This window comes from Rhea americana, unplaced genomic scaffold, assembly GCF_003343005.1.
Source record: "Rhea americana isolate MKP2758 unplaced genomic scaffold, rheAme1 scaffold_38, whole genome shotgun sequence".
NCBI classification, from domain to species: domain Eukaryota; kingdom Metazoa; phylum Chordata; class Aves; order Rheiformes; family Rheidae; genus Rhea; species Rhea americana.
The window spans coordinates 3,363,321-3,378,497 of record NW_028186512.1 but is presented as its reverse complement, the minus strand read 5'-3'; the positions used below and the strand labels follow the sequence as shown (position 1 = coordinate 3,378,497).

Genomic DNA, 15,177 nt, shown 5'->3' with positions numbered 1-15,177 from the left:
AAAAAAAAAAAAAAAGAAAGAAAAGAAAGAAAGGGGGAAGGGATAATGTATTTCTTGCTAATACTTATTTTGTGGTTCTGTTCTGAAAATGGAAATTTGAAATGGCACTTTTTCTGGAGTCATATTCGCTGTYGTTAATGACACGCTGCTGCTCTGCGCCACAGTTGACGAGCACCAAAGCAAGCCAGACACCTCGGGAATTTAAGCGAGGTAGTGGCTTATCCGTCAGTTTTGCAAACTTTACCTCAGTCACAGATTCTGCCCACACTTTCAGCTGTGAATCCTAATCAGTAAGTGCGCATCCATGCAGCGAGGGCAGGTTTTGCATAATAATAATTGTCCATGAGCCAAGAAAAGTATCCGGAGTTGGCTGTGCTGGCAGTTTAAGTTGAAACAGTCGATCAAACCGGACCTGTGCTTGTCAGCTCAGCAAGTCGGTGTGACACAATTAACGCAGATCATGACATTGCCATTTTCGGAGTCTCTTTTCAAAACAGAATTGCTGTATGTGCAAAATATATGTTGCAAGATTCTTAAATTATGTTTTTTCTAATTACTCTTTTCAATAACGGGAAAGCTTAAAATACAAGCAAATGTATCATGACTTTCGGAAACTGAACAGTGTCTCCTTTCCCTAACTGGTGTTTACTATTTTAAAACATGGTATTTCTTTTTCGTGTTTAGACTTTGAAAAGCTGTTGAATTTAAGTTTGTTTAGAAATGTTCTGTGCTTTAAGAATATTTGTTTCTTATATAGCAAAACCAGCTCCACTAGAAATAAAACCTCTGCCTGAATGGGAAGAATTACAAGCCCCAGTTAGATCTCCTATCACCAGAAGTTTTGCACGAGAGTAAGTTTCTTAGCTTTTCCTCATTTGGACCATTTGTTTTCATTGACTGAAGTGTGAGTAAGTGTATATGTGCATCTGTATTGTGGTTTTTTAGCCTGTGCAATAGATTGAGGTTTATTTTGGAAGTGTGTGTATCTCTGTGTGTGTGTGTATATATGTGTGTGTGTATATGTGTGTGTGTGTGTGTGTATCTATATAAATATATACAGTATGCACACATGCATTGAAACAAAGTGTGTCAATATGGATATTTATTTTGTAATATTAAAGAACTGTATAACCGGAAAATGCTACTTGAATTGAAATTTCAGCTCTAATATGCTTATTTTTGTTGTTTACCAGGAGGTTTAAAATATTCAAGATGTATTGTTTGTAAAATAATTCCTGGTAATTAGCTCCTCCAGGTTTCCCATGTCTCCCAGACCGGATTCAGTTCATAGCACAACTTCCAGCAGTGACTCGCACGACAGTGAAGAGAATTATGTATCCATGAATCCAAATCAGTCCACTGAAGACCCAGTATGTAAAATCTACATCTTAAATACTCTCTTCCTGTGCAGTCCTTACTTTTAAGTCATGCAAACACTCCAACATCGTCTTCCTTTGCATTTCTAGATCCCCCAAAAAAAACCTCTCTAAAAAAGGACTGTAATTTTGCTAAGATTGCATTGAGAAAAATAAGAGCATAACTGTATCTAATTAAAGTATGGTTAGTATGCATATCTGTTTTGCAAAGCAATTCAGAACATCTCTCTCTCTCTTTCTTTTTTTTTTTTTTTTTTTTTTTTCCCCCCCCCCCCCCCGCCTTGTCTGTAATTGTTGGTCCCAGGGTAGGCACTAGCTGTGACATTATGGGAAATAAACTATTTTAGGACTTCTGAGGCATACTTTAAAACCTTTCTTTAAAGAACATCTTCCAAGAAATGTAGGAAGAACAGGGAAGATAATTGATATTTGTTTACATTCTATGAAATCTGAGCTACATGTGCATTATTACGTTTCTTTTTTAAAAGTATAGAAGGGGTCTGTGTGTACTGAATATCTACTTTTTTTCCTCTCAGGTAGAATTTTTTGAGTGTAGTTTCAGATATTAGCTTGCTCTACAGTCAGTGAAGAACCTGTTAAGAAAAATCAATTGTGCGTGCTGTGTTTAAGAGGTGGAGAAGTCCTAAGCCTAAACTAAAATGTGGTTCAGTATAAAACTTGTACCTTTAGCCCAACTTTTGCTTCAGGGTAGTTTCTATGTACTCACGATGTCTTTACTGCTTGGATTCTTACTTAGCAAGTACAGTAGCATTTTTCATTTTTAAAGCATTATGAAAGCTCTGGTTCCCAAGCCCTCTCTGGGGGAGGGCCTGCCTGCTACCCTCTCTGCTTTGTCTGCCTGCCTGCTCTCACGGACGGCACGTGCTGTCCCATTTCGCTATGCCCTGAACCCTTCCTTTCTCACAGTGCTGCCTGCTTTTCCCATCCCTGCTGTGCTGGCTTCGCTCCCCATCTTCTCCAGCCTCCCTGCCCTCCTGCTCACGCTATTGCCCCTGGATGCCGCCCCAGGGCAGCCCCTGYGTGAGCCCCTGCTGCTGGCTTCTCTGCAACAGCTCTGACTCAGTGCAAGGTCACAAGCCCGGCAGAAAAGTGCTGGCTTGTGCCCTGCACCATGTCTGACCTGCTGCTGCGAGCGCACCTCCTGGGGGAAGTGCCTGTCTGCAGCTGGGAGCCAATGATGTAAAAACTAACTGATCTCTCACAAGAGCACTGTGCAAGAGGCACTGGTAAGTAGCCGGGAACATCCCATTTTGCACTTGGAAGAGATGTCCCATTTTACATAAAGGTTGCAGATTGCTTATACCCGCAGTCCTGTCTATTGCAGAATTGCAATTAAAAGTGGGGGTTTCTCTTGAGTCTTAGAATGCCATTTCAGGGGTTTAACTTGAGTGCTAAGATGTTCAGTATCACAGTGAGGATGGCCTGTCATTAACATCTTACGCTTGCTTGCACCATTCATTCTTCAAGGTTGCTCTGAAGATTTTTCTTTGTTTTTAAGTATATTAGATTTTTTTTCTAATGCATATATTATGCTTGTCTAGTTTGTGTGAAGTATAGACCCTCTTCTGTTTAAGGAATAATATGATCTTTTTATCCTGTAAATGRTGATGCAGATTCTGACTTTTATGCATTAAATATGAAGAAATATGTTTTAGAGAAGTTGGGCAGCAAAAATTAGCTTTATATTGGTTGTTTGTGTTTGTCCTTGTTACCACTTAATGTAAATGAATTGGGTGATATAGATGTAACAGATAACTCACACTGAAAAAGCCAAGCCTACTAAGCTTTAACCCATGAAGTATTTTATTTCCTAGAGAACCTGAATGTTTGCAGATATCTCAAGGCTGTTGTCTTAATGTGCTTATTAAATGGACATTTTGGAAATTTTTATTTGTTCTAATTATATCTTAGAAAGAAGCACACACTCTTTCATCCATTTCTGTCATCAGCTTTGGAGTATCGTGTTTGGACGTGTCATACTTTTGATTTACTTAATAAAATGAGCAATATTCTGCTTTTTCCTTCAAGTTGCTGTCAGCTTTGCCCTTCTGTCTTTCCTTTGCCTTGCTCTTCATTTTTTGCTGACTGCTGCCCTCTGTCTTCCTTTTTTTTTCTTTATCTTTTAGAGAAGAGTCCTTCTATTGTACTGTTCCTATAACACCTGTTAAGAGGGAGGGATCAGGCTGGGAGAGGACAGAGGAGGTGAGGTTGTAAAAGTCTGRGCTAATTGAAATTTAGGTACATGCAGTACAACTTTAGTTCAGGCAGTCTTACCCAAATTTTTCAAAGTTTGTTTAATCTTTCAGTTTTATCAGTTGAATAATACCTTTTGATTTTCAGCTTAATTATGATGGCTTTTGAAAGAAATTTAAAAATCTCTTTTGAAGTTTTGGCACTGTCGTAAGGCTGAAATTCTGAAGCTAACTTAAAGAAATACAGAAGTTTTAATTAAATYATGTTAAATTTGAGACACAATATATATTCAGAAAACACACTCCATCCTTATCTCATGCTACAGAAGGGATATGAGGTGGAAAGCACAGATTTGGTTTGGTGGCACCCTTAAGTTTGGGAGTTTGGTTGTTGGGTTTCTGGGCTTTTCCTCCCTTAGCTTTTGACTTTGTATCCCAAGCTCAATGCTTTTTTTTTTTTTCTTTTTCTTTTTCATTTTTGACTTAGAATGTGTTCCCTTGTTACACAGTATCAATAAAATATGCATGGCTTAACACATTACAAGAGCACTCAGTCAGGTCTTTAACCTTGAAYGTTTAAGTAGTTTGTAGTAAGCATATTTGATAATATGGCCCATTAGAATGTGCATTTGCAGCTGAAGTTTTTATATTATAATTTCAGAATTTGTTTGGTAGCAACAGCCTTGATGGAGGAAGCAGCCCTATGGTAAAACCTAAAGGCGATAAGCAAGTAGAGTATTTAGATCTGGACCTAGATTCTGGGAAATCTACCCCACCTCGTAAGGTAAGCAAATCTTGAACTTCAGCATTTCTGCCATGAAGAGTTTAGCATCTCTTCACTAGTAGTTGCTGGGAAGGTGAGGCCCCCTCCTCCCCGCCCAGCAAGATCATGTTAATTAGTTTGTCAAGCAGTGAGTAAGAGAGCGTGTTATATATTTTTCAGAGGAAGCTCTACTTGTCCTGGATCTGTCTGGGACCTCTAGTTAGTTTTTATTGCTAATTTGTCTTAATGTGTCTTTCACTCTCCCTTTCCTTTTCCAGAAAAAGAGCAGTGGTTCAGGCAGCAGCGTGGCAGATGAAAGAGTTGATTACGTTGTGGTTGACCAGCAGAAAACACTAGCACTGAAGAGCACACGAGAAGCATGGACTGATGGGAGACAGTCTACAGAATCTGAAACACCTACTAAAAGTGTAAAATGAAAATACAACTTTATCTTCAAAGAACAGAAAGAAGTGTCATTTATCACTCTGAATTTTGAAGAATTACAGAACCACAATGGCAGTGTTGATTGACTGTACAGTACTTGATGATTCACTGGTGTGTGAATAGGTTCTTGACCAAATAAGATGGAAGCCAAAGGATGCTTCAAATATATCAAAGGAATTTTAAGATCCTGAATTGGCTCTGTGGTCTCTGGAAAGTTTGGAACCTGTAAATAACATGTAAAATAGTGTTGCTTAGCTTTCAGAAAACCTTTTGTTCTGTAGTTAACACATTTGTAGTATTACTATGTTTATGCACTTTTTCTGTTATGATGTTGGTTCAGGTATTCCCAGTTAGTGTACCTTAATGCCTAATTCATCTGGAGAATTTTTTTCCTTACACTACTATTCCTTACAATTTTAGGTTAATTAAGCTACTTGTAGATATGGGAATTAATATTTGAACTTCAGTTTAACAACTTTAAATCGATTTTTGCAGAAATACTTTCACAATTGAATAATCTACTTGAAATGTCAAGAGAAGACCGGTAGTTATGTACTTGTTTATATTTAATACATACAAGATTATTTGGAAGTCTACACGTTATCTTCCTAACAAAAATTGCTGTGAGTTAATAATAATGAACTATACTGGGTTTAGACCTGCAGTCTTGGCTTATATGTTAGTTGTTAGTGGTGGAACTCCTATTGTATTTTATTAATGACAGTGTTCTGTGTTCAATGGGTGAAGATTCTGCCGGGTGGGATCTTACACTTTTAAAGACTGAATAATTAAATATCAAGTAAGCCTGCAAACCACGGATGGCATGCAGTAATATTGTGATCTCACACTTATTAACAAGAAATAACCTTTATATTATTTACAGAAGGTAGAGTATATAAATCAGGTACGTACCAAGCACTATTGTGCTAATACACTGATCAGGTTTAGACAGTGAGCTTTAGTTTTGTACTATTTAGAAGTTCTAATGTCAGTTTTCAGTTTGAGATTAATGGGACAGTTTGACATTCACTGTTTGCAGTACTAGCAAAATACTGTGATTTTGAATTAGACATTAATTCAAATGGAAATACTATGTTTTGACACCATAGTGCCCTTCTTACGATCTTTGTTTTACTTTAATCTCCTGCTTGGCCTTATATTTAAATCCCTATGCAACTGATATTTTATATCTGTTTTTAAAAATTAGATAATATACCTAAGTGATCCCCTTGTAAACCACTTGTTGCTCTTTCCTGGTACAGGATTTTAAGCTCTGTATACTGTGATCCTTTATGTTACTATGCTGGTTCCAAGTAATAATCTGCCTTGGTTTAGAAATGTTTTCGTTATCTGGAAGAAAAGAGAGTTCTTTAAATATGTGAATGACCTTAGGTCTAGGTCTAGGTAGAAAACTTACTAACACTTTTTTTTCTTCCCCTTAACACAAATGCCCTTACATAAATTGTTGGGGTTTTCTTCCCCACCCATTTGCTTTAATTTGTCCAGATCATTTAAAAGCTGAGCATAGAAGTGTGTTATTTTCTGGCATGTTGGTCTCAGTACTGTGCCTAATCTACCATTGGTTGTTTCTCTCCCATCACAGCCACAAACTACAGTATGTAAATTATCTTATTCTTAACAAAGATTCTTTTAAAATTAGTAATTTTGATGCTTTGAATGCTCATTTTTTTAAAAAAAAAAGAAACTAAACACAATGCATTTTTGAGGTGAATTTTAAATAAATCAAGTTGTTCAGTTTTGATGTGTAAACTCTGTCCTGTGAAACGGCAAAGCAGTATTTAATGTGTGTGTAAAGGTGCTTAGATACCAACCATGATATTTCAAAATTGTGTATCTTAGATACAACAGTTAGTACTTCTCAAAAAAAAATACATGTAAAAATTTTTAAAGCATCTCTCTGAAAACCCTCTTCCTCCCCCTTGAAATAGCTAAATTTAAACTGAGTCCCAGGCTTCTGGGAGCCAGGAAAAGTGGTATAATAGGCTTCAAGGGAGCTTGATTGCTTAAGCATAACTAGTTCAAATCTTTAAAGATCTTGGAGCAATAAATCCATTCGGCTTCAAAGCTCTTTAATAATAATAACAAACTTCCCTTTGCTGATGGTAAGTTGAAGCAKCCATGGACATGGTGAGTACTTGATAGTTTAAAAAAATACTGTAGAGGTACCTTGCTGTAGGAGACTGGCTGCAAGCGTTCTGCTGGTGCAGTGACAGCAGTGCGTGACCATGGTGGGATTGCTTCTGACTTTTGGCAGGTGTGGTGAGGTAATCTCCACACTTCAGTTCTCTTAAATAGTTCTTTCGGTGTTTATCATGGTGGTGAAGAATTGTATGGCGTACGACAGACATACTCACACATGTGCCCAAGGATTATGCTGGTCTCAGCATATTGAAACTTGTGTTTCTTCATTCTCTCAATGGACAGGGTAGCTTTGGGGAGGGACATCGAAGGGCTGCTCATCCTGCGCCCCTGCTAGCCCATCCTTCACCCCCAGCATACACGTGGGAACGTGTATGTTTAGGTTTCCAGCTTGACGATTTCATTTCCTCTTTAACGCTGCTTTTGTTATTCAAGAATGCACTGGGATAGTTCCTCAAAATGTTTAGGAACAAAACTGCAAGACTTTTTTTTTTTTTTTTTTTTTTTTTTACTCTGGATTTTTATAGTCAAGCACTGATACTCATATCTAAAGTATCTTTTTAGATGTTTTGGGCATCTCTAATTCTTTTTGGCATTTATGCTTCACTATCAGTTTCCTAGGTTGGCCTTTGTTGTTGGACCAGTGATGACAGATGGTTTTGCTCTAAGCTTGCTGACATCATTACTTGGTTTACAGATTATGCTTATTCTTTCTTCCTTTTAAATTGGGCAATATTTGTGATGTTAATTCTTACTGTGATTGAGTTTCCCCMCACACACTTTGTTATGGAAAACACTTTCCAGCCTTTGCAACTAGTATAATACTTAAGTAATACTCTAAAAGTTAATTTACTAGATTTCTAAACCACTTTCTCCCCTTGATTTCCCGTAATACATGTTGTCCAAAGGACATTCAGAATTGGAGACACGATACTAACACTGGATAATACACTTTTTCAGCTGCAGCTATGGTGGGATTACATGCTGCAGGTTTGTCAGGGTTTTTGGATGTTCTAAAGGTAGGAATATCAATTTTTAAATGTGAATGGATTCTAAATGTGAAGGTAGTAGAAGGAAAAACTAGACTGTTAGCCTCATGCAATTTTGATTTACCAGCTACTTGAGGACACTCATCTGCTACAGGGATAGGTGCTAATGAAAACCTTGGTAGATACTAGTGCTAAAGCAGCTCGTCAGTGTTGCTTATTAAGTATTCCTTTCCATACAGGTTAAGTTGTCACTTGTTCTGCAAAAGTAGTATGTAATCAAGCATGGAGATAGTTTTCATCACTGTATATGTTGTGAGCAGGAGTCATTTTAAATTGCAAGTATATGTGTGAAAATAGGTCTTCAAATACACACAAAAATGCTCACAAAATTAGAAGAAATTTAATGCCTTGTTCTCTAAGACTGACTCTAAATATAGTTCAGTAGTACCTGATACTATAATCTGAACAGTTCTTTTTTTCTGGTAAGTACTGATTGTCTTACTTTGACATACTGTCWCTTACTCACTATTACCCCTATAAAATGCAGGTGCAAAAGCATAACTGTTCCATTCTGCTGGAAATTTGAAAAAGTGATATTTAAAAAGATGAAAAAAAAACAGAAATGCGCTCAGTCTTTTTTGCTTAGGTGTTATATAAATGTTTTTTAATAATCTGTTTCTGTATGACAGTTATGACATCATCCTCCATATAAAGCTTACAAACGAGTTAAAGACGACTATTCTAATTTTGTAATTTAAAATTCGTTGCCCCATTTAGCTAAATAGGGAGCAATGGGCAGCTCTACAGCACTATGAGCTAAGCAAGATTTTTATCACAATTAAGTTTAGCTATTACTGATTGCAACACTCAATTAAGTTAAAAGTCATYCTGACTATGGGTAGAGGCAACAACAATTTATATATATTGCAGTCTTGCAAAACTGCTCTGGAAGTTTACCAGCCCTGGACAAACCTTCCATACCTGCCTTCACCATAAAGGATTGTGTCATGAAAAGACAAAGGATATTTTATTTGGTCAAGAAAAAGTTATTTCCATAAAACTTTATTCGTGTGCAATTGTGGAAACAGTAGTAGTATTTAATCTGCTTGGATTTTTTTTTTTCTGTACAACTCTTAAGAAGCTGAGTGCTGTCCACAGGCAAACTTAAATTTGGATACTAGCCTCTATTTCTCGTGTTAGCTGAGCATCTCTGTGTTGCACCAAACCTTTCATAAACTTATGGTTCAATTCTTGTTGTCCTTCCTGTTACGTGGAAATACTTATGCTGTTGGTGAACACCCAAAAAGGGGCTTGTCCAACAATTAGTGTTTATTAAGTGTTCCACAAAACCATTCTGTTGATTTTGGTGCAGATGATCAAAAGACTTAACTTGTTGGTTGGTTCTGCTCATCTTTTTGTTTCAACTGAACAAGCAGCCAGGTGTCTCAGGGCACAAAGGACAGGACAAAAAAAAGGCACTTGAGATGCTTATGAGTTATGTCCAGGAACAAAGAACGGGACAAAAAAAAGGCAMTTGAGATGCTTKTGAGTAATRTCTTTGYCATGAGTAATTTCCCACAGTATATATTTATGATTCAGCATCTTTGACAATAATTTTCAGTAACAACAGTGGGGGAAAATAACTGGTATTGGATGCAGAACTAGCTGAGAGGCTTCCCAACATCCCTTAGATGAACTCAGCTAGACTGCTCTGATGCGTGCAGATTTCATTTTTTGACTGTTTAAAAGAAAGTTTTGGTATTAATGGGAATYGGAAGGGATTGATCTGTTTGATTTGTTGACTTTTTCATAAGAGAGGTTAGCTGAAGTATTACAATTGTGTAACCTGCTGAGTACACCCATAAATTAAGAAACMCTAGGCACATTTGTAAAGTCAGCTTACAAAATAAGTATTCATTATGATGCCAAATTTAGCAGGCCAAAACAATTATTTTCTTGTTTCCAGACCACAGGGCATGGGCCTTTAACTCTGTGTTAGAAACAAAATCCCACCTGTTTTTAAGTATTTTAGCCTACTAGGGTAGAACACACAATAGAAAAATTATCATAACATTTAGAACATAAAATGCAAAGCTATTGAAAAAAAATTTCAGCAAGAAAATCAGTATCTGTACTAATCATCGTGGTTTGTGTTTGAAGATCCTTACAGCACCCACCATAATTGCTGAGCCTTTTCCTGGTCAGGTATCTCTGCAGTGAAAGATAATGTGTATTACATCAATTTTGAAAACATCCAATAAGAAATTAGCTACTGTTATAATAATTTATTAAATGCTCTTTGAGGTTCTTTCCAGCTGCTTTTGGGTGTTAGTGTGTGTATGTGGGACTTGGTTGAAAGTCCAAACTTTTTAAGACATTTGTAAGGTGTGATACAAAAGTATAGAACTGGCTGAGCACTTTTAAATGTGAAATGAAGTATTTTTGTTTTAGAGAAATAAAAGGCTCACCATAGGACATGTTAATGTTTTATTCAAGTTAATTTACTAACTTCACACACCTGTAAATTATGCAGGTTAATTGAAATAGCTTGTTTAAGACTTTTCCCCCTCACCTATTAGTGGTGAAAGATGCTGGCCTGGGAGTTTGAGAGCTAAAAGAAGCCTTTAGGATGAAGAAAAGCAAAATGCTTCAGACTGGCCTGCTGGAGTGCCTCAGTCTGAGACTGCAGTAATTGCATCACCCTCTGCTGAGATAGCATTATAGAGGCATTAATGTTAAGCTTTATATATATATATATATATATGTATGTATGTATGTATGTATTTAAGATACTACATATAATAGGATTGCCAGTTCCATAGGCACATAAATGAGAAGAGCAGACTTTAATAGCCAGGGCACCAGTATAACCATACTGAAGTAAACGGAAGTAGCAACAACTTCTTGAAAATAGTCTGACTTCTATTCAGGTATGTAAATATAAGTTTAGGAACTTAATTCTAAAAATATTATTTGCTTTTTGTTGAGTCTAACTTTCTTCTTTCCTACATAAATGGAGGATGTGGAGTCCAAAGACAATATTACCGTTAGGTCTGTTCTTTGGCTAAGTTCAAGGGAGCACTGACTTAATCTTTAAAGAACTTCCTTTTAAAAGGAGAGGGAGAGAAGAGGGCTGCCAAGATCAGGATGTACCCTCCGATCTGCCTTGCCRCGTGCCCCCTCCCCGCTGTGTGCCAGGGAGCGCAGCTATACCCCAGCTTCCRGGGCTCTGGGGCCTGGAGCTGGGGAAAACAATTCTGCAGCCAGTGCCRGAAAGGCACCAACCGACTCTGAAAACGTGATGACCTAAAACTATATAGAAAGAGTTTGAAGCAGAAATTTGCAGTAGCTCTGGAGAGGTTTGGGAGGTGGTGGTTTGTTTCCTCTTCTGTAAAAGGAATGGAATAAAATTTAGGATTGGGCTGAGAACACACTTGTTACTAGTCTTTATCAGCTGTGCTGTGTCTCACTGTTGGTTCAGTTTTTTTCCTCAAGTTTTCTTGTAGTCCTAGCTGTGGTCTGTATGCTTTTGTAGAACACCCCTGCATCCTGGTGCACCAGGAGAGCTGCTTTTTCTTTCAAGTGTGGGACTAGCGACCAGCAAACATTGGCTCTAACCCTTTCTTAAACCAGCCATCCAAACCTCCGCTGTGGCGAAGGTCCCTTCAGAACACTTCGCAAGGAAGTGAATAGCTGCTGATTATGGTTGTACCCAGTCTGGAGAACTGAGTTTTCCCGCAAACTTACTTCAGTCCTAGTGTTGTGCTAATGTCCCTTTGGGGTGTGTGATTGGCCACATGGATTTGTCAGTTGTTTTCCTTTTCTTTTGCCAAGTTGTTCTTGTATAAATACTTATTTTAGTGATGAATTTCTGATGAATAGTGCTAAGATCTTCAAGGTTCTTTTTAAGGATGTACATTATCTAGAAAGATGGAAAATTTGAAATTTTGAATTAAGCAGTTTCTGTTCAGCAAATGGGATGATATTCCCCCCCCCCCAAAAAAAAAAAAAAACTCAAACCAACCAAACCACCCAAAACCTGAGAGAGTTCAAGTATCACTTACACCTTCCCCCCTGCCAAAAATAAAGAAAAAAGAACTTGAATGCAACTGTATATTTTATCTAATATCTTCCACCTGTATGACTGACCATCTTTTCAGGGTAACTGAAACTGTGTGGGTCCTTACTATTTCCTTCAGAAAACTTAGCTGACAACCATCTATTCTGCTGGCTGTGGCATTCTCCTCAGAGCTACTGAAGTAGCTTTACTGGACTTTTGGTCAGACACTTCTCTAAAACTCTTATCAGTTTATCTGTCATTTATTGGTCACACATTTATCTGTCACATTTTTCTTTTCTGTTGGTCATTTGAAATCCCCTGTCCCTGCACCATAACAAATTGTGTACATGCTGTTACGTTTTCTCCTAGACACTTGGTTCTTTGGTAGGATCTTACTTTGATTTCCTGTGTCTTTCTGACATTTTTTCCCCCAAAATTAATGTTTAACTAAATCAGGTTTGAAAAGTAGTAGTGTTATTATATGTGCAGCAGTGCCTATTAACATAATTGCTGTACAGCTAATAGTGTCTTTTAGAGTAGTTATTTGTGGTGTGTTAGTTCAATTTCTTAYTTAACAAGTCCTCTAAAGAATATTAATTAAAAAAATTACGATTACACAACTTAGCAACAGAAGACGTGTCGCCTAAGAGAGCTGAAAAAATCTGTAATTACTGTTCTTTACTAACTTCATAAGCATGTTAATAATTACTTGTCTTTACAGTTCAGAACTCAGTGCTGATTGGGGGAGGATTTTTACACCTTTCTGTGTATTTATCCTTATGTTACTGTTTAGCACATTAGCAGTCTCTGTCAGGATTTTCTTTATGCTGCTGGTTGCTTTTAAGGTTTCTRCATTCAGGCTCCATATTTGGACTCCTCAGATTTTGTGCATTCGTGAGTATCTTCTTCATGTTAACTTGGAAGCCTTTTCTTCTTGATTTAGTTTTTCTATTCTACTTATGAAACTTCAGAACTTCTAGACTTCCTTTCTATTTTTGACAAMTTTTTTTTAATTATGCTTGCCCTTCATGCTACTTACAAGTCTAATAGTTACAAGTTTTACAAGTCTTTCYTACTGGCCGCACCTCACACATTGTACTGCATCATCAGAAGCAACTGTAGATGAGGAGAGAAGGTAGAAGCTGAGGCAGAGMGGATTAAAACTGGACACAAGACTTGGGTAACTTCATGCTGGGATAGTACAGGTGATTAAATGAATGATTACTATAATTTGGTACTGCATATACTTAAAACTTAAGATATGGGTGGACATGCAAGAAAAAAAGCATCATGCATCTTGTTGTAGAGAAGCAGTTGGCAAAGGAACTGGGTTTTTCACCTATCATGAGAGATGAGAACAAGCACTGGGGAAACATGGGGAAAGTTTTTATTAGTTGAAAAATTCTGTTCTGGGAAAATTGAAATTCATTGTATTCTCCTGAATAATTTTGGCAGAAATTAAATGACACTGTTTCAGAAATGTCAGAGCAAACTATTTTAATTTCAAAATTTTTAAAAGATGTCAGTAACGGAAGAAAAAAAAGAATTGTAATAATCATTAGCACAGAGCACCTCCTTTTGTCTTGTTAATGCAGATGTATCCACAAATGTAACAAACTGACAGGAGTAGATTTGTAGAGCAAATCATTGATGTGGGGTACCCAGTATACACTGTATACTCTTTGGGGAACTTTTGCTTCAGACTAGCCCTAGCCTGGTCTTTTGGACTCAGCCTCTGTTAGCAGTGGGAATGCAACAGGGGGGCTGTGGAAACTGCGCTTCCTGTCCCATTCCTTCCCCAAAGAGCCCATTTTGTGCACTCCAGGCTGCTTCCGCGGTGTGAACTTGGGTCAGTGCTCATGGCAYAGTGAGTAGGGATAGTTGAATTTGCTTCAAAATGGGGCTCCTCATCCACAGCGACTGCGAGCACGGGGGTACGTGGGGAGCCGCATTCTGAAGCAGGGTGCTCTAGCTTGTGGTGGCTTGAAGATGGGAGCAGACAGGCTGGCTTCTTCAGCTGGTCTAATAAAAGATGCTGCTGCTACCTGCAAGCTTGGTCTGGCTCGTTGAACCAGACAAAGAGAGGGAACGTGACTTCAGTGCAGTGGTGTTAGCTCTGGGATGCTTGTCAGGGAATATTCATGTCTTTTTATTTGAAATATAGTATCTCCAGCTGGGAGAGGGTCAGTGTGACTGACCTGAGAAGAGCACTATTTGATGCAAGACCTACTATTTCATAGCACTGGTGAGTCTTCCTGATATTTTCTTTTGGAGCATATCAATGTGATACCAGTTGTACTTTAGTAATGAGCCTTCACAGCTTTATCTGGGTAGCAGCAGTGTGCTGGTTGACTTTGCAAGAAACCCATGTCTGTTGCTTGAATTCATGTGTCTCAAAGCTGTATTGAGAGGCACCTAGGCAGGCTGCAGTGTGAACAATGTATCAGGAAGAAATCTTATCTCTAATATAATTTCCAAAAACTTTGGAAGTAACGTTATTTTAGTACTAAAGTAAGTTGTGGCTTGAACSAGCCACCACAGGTAAAAGCAGTGTCTGGCCACAGTGGTCCTCAGCAAGCCAGGCCGCCCTGGGGCACAGATCTCTCCTCCTTCCCTGATCATCTCTGTTTCAGTCCGTGCTGTGTGGTTTTGTCCCACGCGCGCCCCTCACTCCCGTGTGTCGCCGTGGCCGCGGTGGCCCAGGGTCCCTCCTCCTCTGTGGAAGGCGGTGAAGGGCTTTTACACGCTTCAGGTTTCGTTTCCTGGGCTAATCATCAACTTTAGACTCTCTTGTGCCTGGGGACGGGGCTTCATCGTGCCTTGGTGCTTCTCGCCCCCATTTCACCCTCTGGGACAAGCGCCACAAGTCGCTGCGGCAGCGCCTCCTCCCCGGAGTCACCGACCGTTACCGGTCCGTGACGTCACGCCGCGAGCCGGCTCGGCTTTCCCTCCCCTACTGCCCCTTTCGGCGGCGAACGAGGCGCCAGTGACGCCACAGAGCGCCCCCCCGCCCCCGCCCCCCTTCCCCGCCATGAGGCCGCGGCGGCGCCTCCAATCAGGAGCGCGCGGGTGGGGGCTCGCGCGGCGGGCGCAGGCGCGCTCGCTCGCTCCGGGGCCGCCCCACGCTCGCGGCGGCGCTCTCGCGAGAGCGGGGAGCCGGCTCGGTTCCTGG

At 39.1% G+C, this 15,177-nt stretch overlaps 2 protein-coding genes across 2 annotated transcripts in view; both read left to right on the top strand.

The window, feature by feature from the left end:
- Positions 1–6,556, top strand: part of GAB1 (GRB2 associated binding protein 1) — a 54,400-nt gene extending 47,844 nt beyond the window's left edge. Inside the window, exons 10-13 of the mRNA XM_085313152.1 lie at positions 758–851; positions 1,247–1,370; positions 4,251–4,373; positions 4,631–6,556. Coding sequence (XP_085169278.1) covers positions 758–851; positions 1,247–1,370; positions 4,251–4,373; positions 4,631–4,789 — 500 coding nt within the window. The 3' untranslated portion in view covers positions 4,790–6,556. The remainder of the gene's footprint in view (positions 1–757; positions 852–1,246; positions 1,371–4,250; positions 4,374–4,630) is intronic.
- A 7,346-nt stretch (positions 6,557–13,902) lies between these two features.
- Positions 13,903–15,177, top strand: part of SMARCA5 (SNF2 related chromatin remodeling ATPase 5) — a 26,225-nt gene continuing 24,950 nt past the window's right edge. Inside the window, exon 1 of the mRNA XM_085313151.1 lies at positions 13,903–13,939. Coding sequence (XP_085169277.1) covers positions 13,903–13,939 — 37 coding nt within the window. The remainder of the gene's footprint in view (positions 13,940–15,177) is intronic.